At 38.8% G+C, this 15,173-nt stretch overlaps 2 protein-coding genes across 2 annotated transcripts in view; both read left to right on the forward strand.

Moving 5' to 3' along the window:
• The window catches only part of C1QTNF3 (C1q and TNF related 3), a 278,698-nt gene extending 276,890 nt beyond the window's left edge, over window positions 1–1,808 (forward strand). The window contains exon 7 of the mRNA XM_053448146.1: window positions 1,793–1,808. The gene's annotated coding sequence lies outside the window, so the exon portion shown is untranslated. The remainder of the gene's footprint in view (window positions 1–1,792) is intronic.
• The window catches only part of ADAMTS12 (ADAM metallopeptidase with thrombospondin type 1 motif 12), a 161,570-nt gene that overhangs the window by 90,062 nt on the left and 56,335 nt on the right, over window positions 1–15,173 (forward strand). Inside the window, exons 10-13 of the mRNA XM_053448139.1 lie at window positions 393–485; window positions 2,830–2,975; window positions 3,588–3,757; window positions 10,147–10,280. Of these exons, the coding sequence (XP_053304114.1) occupies window positions 393–485; window positions 2,830–2,975; window positions 3,588–3,757; window positions 10,147–10,280 (543 nt within the window). The remainder of the gene's footprint in view (window positions 1–392; window positions 486–2,829; window positions 2,976–3,587; window positions 3,758–10,146; window positions 10,281–15,173) is intronic.

Genomic DNA, 15,173 nt, shown 5'->3' on the forward strand with positions numbered 1-15,173 from the left:
TGTGATATCTTAATGTAGATATAAAGGCAATTCCTTGAATTGTGCTTTTGAGTTGAGTGTCCACTGAGGTCAATAAAAACTACCAATTTCCCATTTTTGGAGGGGATTATGTGGCTATTTTACTATGGTGAATATTATTCGTATTAATATAACAAATAATATATCCAGAAAAGCCTAATGTGTCATCGGTCAACACAAATGAGGTTACTTTCAAATCTTGCTCATTAAAATACCACAATATATGTTTTTATTTTACTGCAATGGAGCTTTGGAATGGAACTTGTGGTCTATTACTATTCTGCTATATTATGGAGAAGTGTTTACGTCTTATTTACATTTTTTAAAATGTTTGCCATATGTTCAATGCAGATCGATTCATTATTCTCTTTCAGAATGTATGCCAGACACTATGGTGTTTAGTGCATGATTCTTGCCGGTCCAAACTTGATGCGGCTGTAGATGGAACCAGATGTGCAGAAAACAAGGTGACTTTTTTATTAATCTACAAACTATTTATTTGAATGATGGTCTATACATTATTTGCATAATTAAGTAGTTTATTACATAATTAAGTATTTTATGCATTGGATGGTGTTGCATTACCTGAAGCTCAACATCTCCAAGACTGAGCTTATGGTTATTCCACCATCCTCTCCGTCCACAATTCCTGACATCTCTATCGCTGTTAACACCATCCAACAAACTGAACAAGTTCTCTGTCTTGGTGTCATGCTTCACTCTGCTCTCTCCTTCTTCCTTCACATCCAGTCCCTCACCAAATCCTGCCTTCATCTAAAAAACATCTCCCAAATTCAGCCATTCCTCACTCAAGAAACAAAAAAATATGAATCCTCCCCCTTGTGATTTCCCATCTGGATTATTGCAACTCCCTACTAAATGCTCTCCACCCCCCAGCCTTTCACTGCTTCAATCCACCCTCAACAGTGCACCTAGATGAATCTTTCTCTGTCACCGCTCCTCATCTGCCGCTCCTCTGTGCCAATCGCTCCAGCGGCTCCCCATACCCTCCAGATCCAAATTCAAACTCTTGACCTACAGAGCCCCTAACAACCCCGCACCCCTTTTATCTCTGCCCTTGTATCCAAATATACCCCTAACTGCCCTCTTTGTTCCTCTCATGACTTTTGTCTGTATTCTACCTTCATAACTTCTTCCAACTCCGGTATCCGGGATTTTACTGCACTGTAATTCTTCCCTTCCAAGTTCTGTCAGATTTTCTCCCTTTATATGCAAACTGAAAAGCTCTCTGGAAATCTACCTTTCAAGAAGCATACAACCTGTCCTCCTAACACTAGCAGTCTAAGCCATCTGAACAACCCCATCCAAGCCGCCCTCTCCTACTGTTTTACTTCCCCTCAACCAACTAGATTGTAAGCTCCCAAGAGCAGGGCCCTCTTCTCTTTATACTAGTTTGTCATTGTGTGTGATTTTTGATTTATTCTACCAACTGAACTGATTGTAAAGCTCTACAGAATCTGCTGGCGCCATATAAATAAACGTAATGTAATTGGATCAAACCTTAATATATATTGGTAACTGAACTTTAGTTGACCCTGGTCAATCACACAGACATGTGTAATGGTCTGGATAGTTGGCCTCCTGAAATTAAAGTCGTCCAATAAGGAGGTGTTAATTAACAACACAATGGTTAGTTCTCTGATGTATCACGTTTGTCCTTTAATTGAGAGATTGTTTTGGAGGTTAATGGTCTGTCCAAGTGCTTAAAAATACAAATAAATTGCTGCTGAAAACATAAGTAGAGATTAATTACACTTTCAGAATGTGTGTCCTTTCTGCTGCCTTTAATTCTGACATTTGTACTTGCAATTTTCAATTAATTGTTGGCAAAATAACATAATGGGGGGGCATGAAATACTTTTTATGAGGCTAATTTAGAAATATTCCGAAAAAACATAACTAACTTACTACATCCAGAAGGTCGTAACTGAGGGCAGAGTTAAGGAAGGCGTAGATAAAATGAGACCTCGTCTTTGAACCTGTAGGCTATATGGGTGGCTTTCCAACATACCACCCAAGTTTGGGTGGGGGTCCGGCCCTCTTTGGAGATACAGTTCTATCTGTAATAGTACATTTATAGACCTTCAAGTAATACATTATACATTTTTTTATTTGTACTCCGTATTCTGGATTGATTGACTTTAAGTTGTACTTGACTGTATTTGACTCCAACAAGATAGTCTGTAACCATATTTCAAGTATTATTATATTGTGTTTTGTTCTAATCTGTTGTTTTAAGTCAATCAATAAGAACGCTGCAAGACTCATTTTCAGGTTATGTCAGTTGGAATTATTGATTTACATTGTATGGTTCTGTGGAGCATGATGGCATTATATCAATCAATAATAATAAAGAATAATAAATGTATGCCACGTTGGCATGAACTTAATATGTTGGACAGCCGTACATAGATATAACATAAAGACAAAAAACCCTCTAAAAGGCCATTGTAAAGATTCACTCTGATTACTGTTACTGTTTTGTACTGATACAAAATATTGAGGTACCCCCAATTATAGATGTTCTATTTTTCAGACGCCCCTTAATGTGCCATTCCATGAGTTGGCTTCTCATTTTATAAATAATAATGTTAATAATAATAATAATCGGTTTAAACTTTTCTGCTATGACCATCCTCTCCATTATGTTTTCTAAAACACCTCAAAGGTCCCCGAAGAAATTTATTTGTCCCGTAGAAAGAGAAGCTTACATTACTGCCACCTGCTGGTGAAACCGATGCACTGACGTGCAGTCACTTTGTTAAACGTATCTTCTTTTTTTGTTTCCAGTGGTGCTTCAATGGGAAATGTATTCTTGTAGGAAGACATCCTGAATCTATACATGGAGGATGGGGAACATGGTCCGCTTGGTCCCACTGTACAAGAACATGCGGAGCTGGTGTTCAAAGTGCAGAAAGAAAATGCAATAACCCTGAGTATGTAAAAAAAAAAAAGTAGATTTCCTATGCAATTATATATTGGCTGTGTCACTAAAATTTTAAAAAGCAAAGTTAGGTAAAACTTACATTTACAGTAGGCTACATTCAGCAGGACATGGTATAAGATGTTTGGTCATGAAGTATAGCAAAATGAGTTAGATTTTATTTATCTTATTTGTGTTTTAAGGTTAATCCATGTGCTACATATTATAAGGTGTCCTCCACATCCTATGTATTATATATATATATATATATATATATATATATATATATATATATATATATATATATACATGTGTGAAAGTCCCTCGGTTTTACAGTAAGTGCTTTTTTTGTGTATAAACAGTTCCTGCTTGTGAAGATCAGACTCACCGGCTCGCTGTAAGTGTAGGACTCAATTATCCGACTCTTTAAAGTAGCACCTGCTGTGTAATATACCTAAGCTTCCCATAGTCAGGCTGAACAAGAAAGGCTTGTTGAATAAAGTAAATTATGATAGGGCCCAGATGTTTAATACATATTTTAGGTGGTCATTTGCCCTTCCATAGTGTGGGGGAAAAAAAACATCTATTTTACAGATACAATTTGCAATTATTATTTTTTTTTCAGGCCGAAATATGGTGGGAAGTACTGCACCGGCGAGAGAAAGCGATACAGGCTTTGTAAGACGTTCCCGTGCCCCAACACCGGTCCATCGTTTCGCCAGATGCAGTGCAGTGAGTTTGACACGGTACCGTACAAAAATGAGCTGTACCAATGGATTCCTATATATAACACAGGTATGGCGTCAATCAAGTGTAATGTACAGGCAGTAATATACTAATGGATCCCAGGATGTTTGTTTCTTTCTAGAAGTCGTTGCTTTAATGAAAGCCATGATGACAATCAATAATGCCGTGTAAGCATTTTGTAAAGAAGGGCAAAACACTTCAAACATTTATTTATAAATAAAAAAACACTTACCAATCTACAATTAAATATCTATTGGAACCTTCTTGATCTGAAGTACTTTTTATATTATATTATTAAGTGCCTTTTAATGAAACTATGGAGGCTGTGCTGTGTAAATAGGCCAGCTACAGGGATCAAAGATCTTTCTTGTAACCAGTCTGTTGTGCAGCAGGATGCTGGGGGTCTGGACTGCTCGAGGGGGCAATCATCTTCCTAGGCTGGGATACATCGTTGTCCATTACACACCTTGGTTATCATACTGCATTTGGTAAACAACAGAATGACTCTTCGGGAAACAAAGGCCCATGGAGAAAATTGCTTAGTATTCTCCTTAAAGAATCAGCTCATATTTAAAATGCCCAAAATATAACATGATTGATGACAATGTTCCCTGTACTATAAGACATACGTCTTTCAGGTCCTCACGACTACGAAACCTGGTGACCGCATTATTATGATTTGTGTTCTATAGCATTGTCTTTTTCCGTACCGCTGTACAATGGGTAAACAGGACATATCAAGTAGTATATATGACATAACAAGAGGTAAGGAGGGTCCCTTCTCAAATGAGTTTATGATCTAGGGGAAGGGTGTATTACACAAGAGATAAACGTGCCACTGTTAGGGATGACCGGCCACACTGATATAAGTATTGTCCAAAGGCAGCGAAGGAAGATGGTGAGATAAGTGAGGAGATGTAAGTAGGGGAACTGCTGTGAAAGCAAGAGTCAGGATTTTGGAATTAATCCTGAAGTGTACAGGTAACCAGTGGGGGAGAGATGTTATAAAAGCGATGGGAGTGGAAGATAAGTCTGGTAGCAGCGTTCATAGTGGGCTGTTGAGTGACGAATTTGGTATGAGGGAGTCCAGCTAGGACAGAGTGACAATAGTTAAGGCAGGACATAATGAGGACATGAACAAGAGCTTTAGTGGCATTTTGTGTTAGGGGACCTCCTTGTACAAAGCTTTTCTGTTTACTTTCTCAGTGTAGGACTGATCTCATACTTAAGAGGAGGCAAAGTAACTGACCAGCAATTAGCAGAACCTTCTGACTCATTTTAGTAATCAAGACCTAACACGATAATTTTGGATTGTATTCAAAACCAAACAATGGGTAATACAATATCTTGATTATAGTTATAAACTGTTATTCTGAATAGCAACCCTCATTTGCTTATAATTCACAATATGAATAAATGGCGCATTCGGCAGATAAGGAATGATAATTATTATTACTCTGTCAGAATTTCTGTTTCTTTAGAAAAACTCTCCTTAGACCAAGGCTGAAATACGTGCATTAAATTACTAGGTGTGCGCTCAAGCAAATGCTAATACAAACCATATACATTATACACACATAATGATTGATTTAATTACTAGTGCCAATGAGTGTATTCTGAAAAATAAAGAATCAAAGCCAGCTATTATGCATAATGGTCAGGTACTTTTGGTCAAGAGCTGTTTACCCTTAGAACAGTCGGGGGGGGGGGGTTCATTTATTATAGAATATAAAGTTATTTCCAGAAAGTTTTCTTTAAATTTCATTTAGAAATCTGATATGAGTAATCTCAAACCGGTGTAATTGAAGGCTTTTTATTGTACTATGTATTATTATTGTAAACAATCGACAAGAAAAACATTGCTGTTTCAGGTGACCATTTTTTGCGGTGTTGTGTTTCCAGTGACATCACCAACTCAACCCTTGTATGCAAATAAGCAATGAATAATAACATGAGCAGGACCCCCAAGATTTCCATTGATTTTGCATCATGAGGAGGTTGAGGGACTGCTAGATTTTGACCTTTAGATTACCAGCTACATGAGTAACACTTATACAGCTACATTCTAAGGGATCTCTGCAAAAAAATGACGTTTCTTAAACTGTTCAGTGCCAACCATTCATGGGACACATGTTAGGCAAAGCAGACCTAGGGTACCAAACATGCATCCCGTCTTCTCCCTCTGCACTCCACCACTTTCTGCAGTTCTATATATCATATATATATATATATATATATATATATATATATATATATATATATATATGATATATATATATATATATATGATATATTATCGTTGGACACTCCTCTAGGCTTGACACTAGGCAGCTACCCAGCCGCCCCCATCCTTGCTGCAGCGCGCATGTATATGACATCATATCCCAGCGATCTGTGACTTGAAGTTCCACAGCACCTTAGTCTAGGAGAATGTCCTGACTCAGAACAGCCTCAGTAGTGTCAATGGGCAGCTTGGGGATAGGGGGGGGATCTCCCTTGTAACCAGCACAAGAAGGCAATCTGACCCCCCCCCCTCGGTTTGTGGCCTTGGATCTGCCGCTCTATGCCAGACTATATCTCTGAGTTTCCCTTGGTAATCTGTGAGCTGTTTATTAGTTTGGCAGCTAAATATAACTATCAAAGGGTTAAAGTTCTTCATATCTTTATGTAATGGAATATAACAAAGGAAAAAAGTATTACATTTTTGAATCTTCGCAGAATGTTATGTCTGGTACAGTGTATGGAATAACAATCCAGCTTTATGTTTAAACATGCTGAATACCGACACGTGCTCAATTCCCAGCATGGGAAGCTTTGCATTCAGATTACGCCCACGCTATATGATGAAATTTTCATCTAAGTGGTTGAATGTCACCTTGATAACTGTCACCCGTAGTTGCCTTTCATATGACTCTCCTTTCATTTTTTAAATCTATTTTTTAAAGAGAAAGCAGCTCATGTGGCCTTTTAAGTAAGCTTTGTGTAAAAAAGATAAAAACAAGTACAAATGGAATTATATTTCATGATTATCAGTTTACGCACAAAAAGTTGAATAATTTGTAATTTGAGAGAAACTGTTGTATTCCAGAAGAGTTTGGAGGCTATAAACATCCTGTTATGCTTAGAGGCTCATGAAGTTTTCCAAGCAAGGCTACCCAGGGCTGTTTACTGGGGGAGTGGCATCATAAAAGGGGCCGGGATAGGCACATAGGAGGTGGGGCTTGCTGCATAGAGGGGCGGGGCTAGCAACAGGCACCCTTTAGTGGGAGGAGAAGTGGGCGACACTGTGAACAAACTGACTCTGAGACTCAGAGAAGCAGGGCATCGGCCAGGGCATCCTGGTAAAACCCTGAGAATTCCCAGCTATGCTTATGGGAGTCCATTAAAACAGAACAGAAAGAGTCCAGGATCTGTTACAGCTTCCTACTGAGGCTGACTGTTGGATACCGATGCAATCTTCACCGATGGATTTTGGTAAATGCAGGAAAATTAGCATGAAAAGCTGTTTTGGAGTCAGACTTGGTGTTACAGCTAGGAGAGATAAAAATAAAATCTAAACTCATACACCTCCAAATTGAATGTGTCCAAACAAGAACGCCTGTGTCAGGAGGTGTAGCTAGAGGTGGGGAGGAATGTTTTTACCTATGGATTGGGCACACCCATAGCTGTTCAATAACACAGACTTTGATTGGTTTTACAGCTCTCTGAGGCTGTCGGCAGAGATCAGATCAGAAGATCTCCCCAACTGGCCCATAAACTACTCCCAAAAGCAAAACAGTGGAGCAAGGACAGCACGACAGTGCCTGGAAATCAACCACTTAGGTGGTATGGAATAACATAAGTGTTATGGTTTCCAGTGCTCAGTCCCATTTGATTTCATCCATTTCATGCCACATAAGCAGTTTGTGGGGACTGTCCCAGTAAATTCAGGGCGTTTGACAGCCATGAAACACCCAAGGGCACTCTGCTTAAAATCATGTACACGAGATATAAAACATTACACTGTGGCTAATTAGTGAATACACTTTATATTTCTAACATTAATCTTACAAAAACAACTGCCGCTTTAAAAAATGTATCACCGTAGAAAAAAAGGAAGGAGTTAGTTTGGGATTCCACAGGGCTTTCATTGATTTCAGCACCACCTACTAGAAAATACAAGTTTATGATTAGGTGTCAGGAGGTTTACTTAATATTCTGTTTTCTGTATATTAAATATTTATAAAATCAGCCTCTGATTTTTCCAGATACACCGCTTCACAGTTCAATAACTACTCACATGATATACATTAGGATGACTTTTACCGCTGCCATATCTTTGTTTACAATGGAAATCAATTATTGCAATTGATCGTGATCAATACTAGGCTCTGATCTATTTGGTACTACGGGGTTTGATAATGTCATTCTAAAGTGAAATTTTGAGTAGGTGTTTGCATTTAGATTTGTCCTAATCGCAAATTCACAGAATTTTGATATATTTGGCTATTTGTATATAGTCAAAAAAACGAGGACAGACTCCCCCACAAATCGGTGGAAAAATACGCAAAAACCAAAATTTGGGGGTCCGCATTCACTCACTCGTACTCTCTTACACTCTTTTTGTGTTCAATCTCTCTCTCAAGCTTTCTAAATGTTTCCCTACCTTCTCTGCCAGGCAACAAATTTTTGTTCCCGAATTTTTTGGCCAAAACAAATGGGCAGGGAACTGGAATATCTGGTCTGAATATACGTATAATATGTATGTAAACGACAGTAACATCTTATGTCAATACACAGAATGTCAAGTCTATTCTTACTAATAATTTATTGGTAATTATTAGTGCAGATGGATCAAAACCAATTCTGATTAATTTTGTTTTGTTTTTGGTGCATTGGTTTTCGGACAACAAATGTCATTTACTGCCTTGTTGGTTTGGACAAAATTCAAAGGGCTTTTCCAATTCATGGTCTTGCACTCACACACCCTCTCTGACACGCTTCCACTTTCTCACACACTTTCTCTATCCCTCACAAACTTGCCCTCTATCAATGTCTCCCCGCCTTCTCTAGATCTCCCCTTCTCCTTCGCTCTCCTGCTTGTTCTCTGTCTTCTCCAGTGGTCCGTTGTCCTGGCTCTCTGCAGCATTATCACATCCTCTTGTAGTAGTTTCACGACAGGGTAAGCTTCAGCACAGACCCTCTTTCCCCAATTTGAGGAATGGGGGAGAGATGTGTCCCAGTGGTCTGTGCCAAGGCTCGGCTCTATCACAGAAGTAATACACGAGACCAGAAGTGTTTATACAGACAGGATAATGCTGTGGGCACTCGGGACAAATGAACCACCAGATAAGACAGAAGAAATGGAGAAGAAGGAGTGGAGCGAATCCGAGACACTGAGAAGGTAGAGGCATTGACAGAGAGAGTGTGAAAAAGGACAGCAAAATGTAAATGGGAATTTGGAGCTCTGTGCTTCATTTTTGTTTGTTTCACTTGGGTTCTTCCTCATTTTCGGACACTCGTGGGAATTGATGAAATGGGCAAATTTGTCAATGTTTGTATGAATCTGAAGGCATAACTCTAATTATTAGTATATTATATTGTGGTGCTTCGGATTTGTAATAGTGCATCCATAATAAAATAACCTTATGTGTATATTATTCAAAACAGCAATCTTGGCTTCTGGTCCTCCTGTTTGTGTTGATGATTACATTGTACCACTCAGCAATCTCCACTACTTTATCAAAATGCAAGGACGTTTCATTTTACTAAGAGGGTCGTAAATAAATGGAACATGCACGGGAGATTTAAACATGCATGGGTTAGGCATAGGGCTATCCTGTATCAAAGATAACACCAAGGACTGATTAAATGGGCAAAGTAGATAGGCGAATGGTTCTTATCTTTTGTCAAATTCCATGTTTCCATGTAAAATACTCTTCTTTGTAAATCTTTGGAACAAAAAAATAATTACTGGGCTTGCCACCTTTTGTTACAACTTTCCCAAAGGGAAAACTATCTCATTACAAAGTAATTTTCAATTATTTCAATAATTATATCAGTCGAAAATGGTAATAAAAGCTGTGTAGGTAGAATTTTACTTTCAAGTACCATCACAAGGCTACTTAACATACATGAAAGACAACCATTTCCACTCAATTTTACATTAGGATTTTATCTTGTAATATATTGGGATAGGCAATTTTGATTTTGGAACCTACCTAAAACTTTGAAATTTTCAAATCGACACTAAAAATTGTCAATAAATGAATATTAACGTACGCAAGCAAATTGGTAAGTAAATTGAGCATTATTAGTATTTACATTTAGAAAATTAGATGTAATTTAACAAATTAATACTCAGTCAGTCCCAATTAGTTTTTCAAAACATGATTACGTTGCAATTAGAAGAATTTGCTATAAATATTACACTCAATATTGGTTTATAATCCCTACAGAGAATCCATGTGCGCTCCACTGCAGACCCACAGATGCCAACTTTGCAGATAAGCTGCTTGATGCAGTTATTGATGGAACTCCTTGCTTTGATGGGAATAACAGTAAAGACGTGTGCATTAATGGCATGTGTAAGGTACTTGGTATGTTTCATTTACTAAAACGTGATCTCTATCCACATCATCCTGCTCTGTATAGTCTTACTCCTTAAAACAAAAATTCTAAGAAAAAGCTTGGGTAACATAAAAGATTTTATTTGATGTTGAATATTTTGGGATTTTCCGACAGTTAGTTCCAGTAAAATGAAAAATGATGTCATACATGATTACCTATGGATGTTTCCAACTCAGCCTGTCTTGGAGTTGACCCCACACAATTAATACCGTGAAGTTTTCCCTATCACTGCAAATCACCAACTAATTCCAAACTTCGCGAGATGACTCAAAAATGTCATTGGTTTAACCATGCATTATAAAGGGGCATCCAAGCTCTTCCTCTAGAAGCTCCCATGGCACAGGACTTAAAAAAAAAGCAAGCCTGCCTATAATCTCTTGCTTTAGTGAATAAGAACCATAGTGAACCAACTACCTTGATTTCACAGTTTCCCTGTAATATGTGTAATAATAAATATGATGGAAATACAGAATGTGGAATCCTGAGTGTGATTCCATTTTCTTAAGTGTTCCTTAATAAAGCCAAGTTTATGAAACCCTATGCCAACTCATTATTCTTATTAGGTCTGCTTAAGGCCAGTGTCAGAAAAATCCATGGTCAGGTCCCAAATTGCTTATAAAATAAATCATTATATGGATCTTGTTTTCTTCAGGTATTATATATGTTTCAGTGAACAGTTATGCTTCGCTGCATTGGTTAAACCAACTGAACCATAGATTAACTAAATCCTTATCTAAGGTTTATTATTCTTCGTGTAGCGAATCAGAAGATGCGTATCAATCTAGTTTGTGTTATAATAATTACTTGTTTAAACAGCATTGTTGAACTTGGACTTACCTTGAATTTACTCTATCATATGGTAGGGATATATGTCTAATGTGTATATGTCTAATGGGACTCATTTTCAAGCCTGTGTCTATAATGCACGGATAGCTCGTGTGAAACAATATCTGAAGAAAGTTTAGAGATTTTACTGTATGCTACCTCCACCAAACTGCTTTATTAACCCCATTGCCAGTATACATTTTATATGTCTAATATATGGGTATTCCAGATGTTGACGTGGCTCACACTTAACATTATCGGTAACATACTCATGGTGCCTTGTCAAACCCATTGCAATATTTCAGTGTGATCTCTAACGCCACCATAAAGGAACCCTTCCTATTAATGGACACAGCTAACACTTTTGGTACTCAATACATCTTCCACAACCCTTTTCAGTTCTTGGTATTTAAAACCCATGTGTTGTTGCAGTTTTTTTTTTTATTAGGAAATTAGAACTTTGTAATTAAGACATGTTTAGGCAAGGTACACCAAGAATAACCATTATCTGATTCTTCAGGAAAAGAGGAACTCATATTTGATGGACCCGTTATAAAGAGCTTAATGTGGGCTTTGGTTTCAGCAACCAGGTTTTTTAAATGGTGAAGTCTCCTTATATAAAGGTTGTTGACCACAACACATTTTTTTGGGAACTTTTATATAGAGTTGTAGCTCTAACTTTTATTGAACCTTTACTGTGCTCATGTGTTTGAAGGATAACTAGTGAGATGTTATGGCTTTGTGGATGCTGAAGGAACCGATAATAATTTCACACAATACCCGTCGAATTGTTTCTTGTGTTATGAATGATAATGACTGGGATTGCTTATCCCTAAATCGTTAAGTTGTTCCAACAATGCAGGTTTTCATTACACACTGACATAAACACAATTGGATTAGTCAACGGTTCAATCATTTTGACATGTACCTGTATTCATGTAGTGGTTATAAACCCTTTCTATGTTTGGTTTTGATTCAAATCTTATGTTTGAAGTTATTACACTGTGTGGAGAAATGTGCAGTGTTCTAGATTACTTTTAGAATTTCTTTAAGAATATTGTAGTCATTTTAAATGGGGACCCCCGCCATTTTTTTTGCCAGTGTCTGATTAAAAATGAGATAGTGTGCTGTTTTCTTTTTTAAATTGGGACCATAAAATGCTTTTGAACAGCTGTGTATTAACCATTTGAGTTCTAGCTCTTTTTTCTTAGCCCAATCTACATTAAATCAGCCTCACTCCTTATCATTCTGTCTGTGATAACCAAATAGAGTTGCCCAGTCCTAATCACTCAGCTAGATACTCTAACTAATGAAAGTCTATAAAGGAAGGGACTTCATTGGCATTGCTTTAAAGAGTAAGCTCAATGAAAGCCATCCAAAATATCACATGACTACAATGATAGCCTCGAGATCTTTAGACACGTTTTCTCTTTTTTGGAAGAAAATAAAGCAATTTTGTCAATGCTAATCTATATTTCTGTCTTCACTCTCTTTATACCGATACATGAGTTTATTTCGTATTCAGTACTGTGGAGTATAGGGTTCCTGAAAAATGACAGATCCTCTTTCATTCCAAAATGTTTTGGAGATTTTTAAACAAAGAATAATGTATCGGATTTATGCTTTATCTTAATTATATCTTAACATGAAATTTGCCATTTGTTTCAAGTTAGCTTTTTATCATTTTATACATGAAGATAAATGTTCTTTTTAATTCCGTACACAATGTACTGGGTTTAATAATTCAATGTTGGTGTTTTCAAAGAACATGTTTTTTTTTTACTGCTAAATCTAATCATCAGAGTTAAATTTAATTTTTTTTTTGGCAATTCTATGCTTTTACAAACTAGACATAACAGATTGCAGGTACAGGATGATTTTGCATTTTGTTTTATGGGTAAAAATACTCTTAACATTCAAATATTGAGAGTGAGTAAGATTTTTGTCCAAACTGGGAACCTAAAAAGTTTGTGCCGATCATTTTGGCCCATTTGCACATGTCCAGAGATAAGTAAAAATGCACAACTTAGGCAGAATTTGTCAAAAATTTAGTTCATACAAATCCGAACGCACGAGTTTAGTTGCCACGTGCTCACTAGGGAATCATCCTGAGCCTCTGCTTAAATTCAAGAGACTGGCATTGAAGAGACCTCGTATACAGGTAATTTTCCTCAAACCATGACCTTTACCAAATGAGTCAGATGCAAAGGAAAGGGATTAGGTGCCCACCTGTACATGCGTAACATAAACTAGAATAAGGCACTCAATATCAGAACTATACAATCACTGCCTACCGTACCTGGGAACTTTCTAAATGAGTTGTCCCTGAGAATCTTGGAATATTAAGCCTTTAATAGCCCATCTTGAACATTCTATGGAGTGACTCAGCAAATGAGTTAACCAAATGGCTCTTATAACGGTCGTCATGGAAACGTTGAATTATTCTCTGCCCTTCAGCCATCATCAGCATACACTGTATAAAGGATACTAACAGGCGTGAAGCGGCAACAGTTTCACTTGCTCCACTCTGCCAAGGAGAATGTTGTCTGCCAAGAATTTCTCTCTAACAGGGAGACCTCTTAAATATAATCAAGGCTTGCTTTGGGCCTAGTGCTTTACCAGCATGAAAGTCCTTCCTTAAAGCTTCCCTCTCATGCTCTGACCTCCGAACACCCACATCGTTACTTAATACCAAGGGAAAGTCTGGCTGTCGCCCAATGTGTAGCTGCTCACATGTCCTGCTTGCAGGGATAGATGAGGAACAGCCAGCTACTCCATTTGAGCCTTAGCAGTTGCTAGGCAACCCATAAGTAGTAGCAATGAAAGTACGTAAACCCATTGGAAAGGGATACATATATATATATATACATATATAAATATATATATATCGTACTTGCCGGCATATAACACGCACCGGCGTATAACACGCACGCTCCCCAGGACCGGAAGTGAGGGAGACGTCGCTGCAAATCGTGCAGCTCTAGGATTTATCAGCGTATAACACGCAGGTAGGGTTTCAGCTTCGTATTTAGGTTTAAAAAGTGCGTGTTATACGCCGATAAATACGGTATATATACCGTATTGGCTCGGATATAGGCCGCCCCCGTATATAGGCCACACCCTAAAAGTTTGGTGCTTTTTTAAAGAAAAAGTTTTTTTCTTTAAAAAAGCACCAAAAAACATGCTGCCACTCTGTCCTCTCCCCCTCCCCGAGATATGCTGCCACTCTGTCCTCCCCCCCTTGAGATATGCTGCCACTCTGTCCTCCCCCCCTCGAGATACGCTGCCACTCTGTCCTCCCCGCGATATGCTGCCACTCTGTCCCCCCCCCCCCCGACTTACCAGAGCAGACTCCCGGGTGTCTTACGGGGCCGGAGGGGGACATCTATGCACATCGTGTATACAACTCCCGGTACCGGCACTGAGCGGAAGTGCCGGCACCGGAAGTTGTATACGCGTATTGCGTAGACGTCTTCCGCCGGCCCTGCAAGACACCCGGGAGTCTGCCCTGGTAAGTCGGGGGGGTTAGAATGCATCGTGCGCACGTTCACCGGCAACGGCGCATCGCCGCTGCCGGTGAACGTCCGTGCGATGCGCTTAGACAACCTCCCGTGCCGGTATTCCCCCCCGTGGAAAGTGCCGGCAGGGGAGGCTGTCTGAGCGTATCGGGGAGTAGGATGCAGGTCCCCTGCACCGCTGCGGGGGATCTGTATCCTAACCCCCCTGCCTGCCCCGCTAGACCCCGAATATAGGCCGCACCCTCACTTTAAAGACTTAAAGTGGGGGAAAAAGTGCGGCCTATATTCGGGCCAATACGGTATTTCTACAAAGAGGATTTCTTCTTCTTGACAATTATATAAGTAATAATTATATAAGATGTGGAGTTGAAGAGGGATGGATCCACATGCTAGAACCAAAAAGGCTTCCATTCCCTTCATTCGCCAGTCACCTTCTAGTCATGTTTGGGACACTAGCTGGAGTCTTTTGCCACTTCTTTCTGTTAAACGGCAAACCTCGCATCTCCCGACCG

Source organism: Spea bombifrons, chromosome 1 (genome assembly GCF_027358695.1).
Source record: "Spea bombifrons isolate aSpeBom1 chromosome 1, aSpeBom1.2.pri, whole genome shotgun sequence".
NCBI classification, from domain to species: Eukaryota; Metazoa; Chordata; class Amphibia; order Anura; family Pelobatidae; genus Spea; species Spea bombifrons.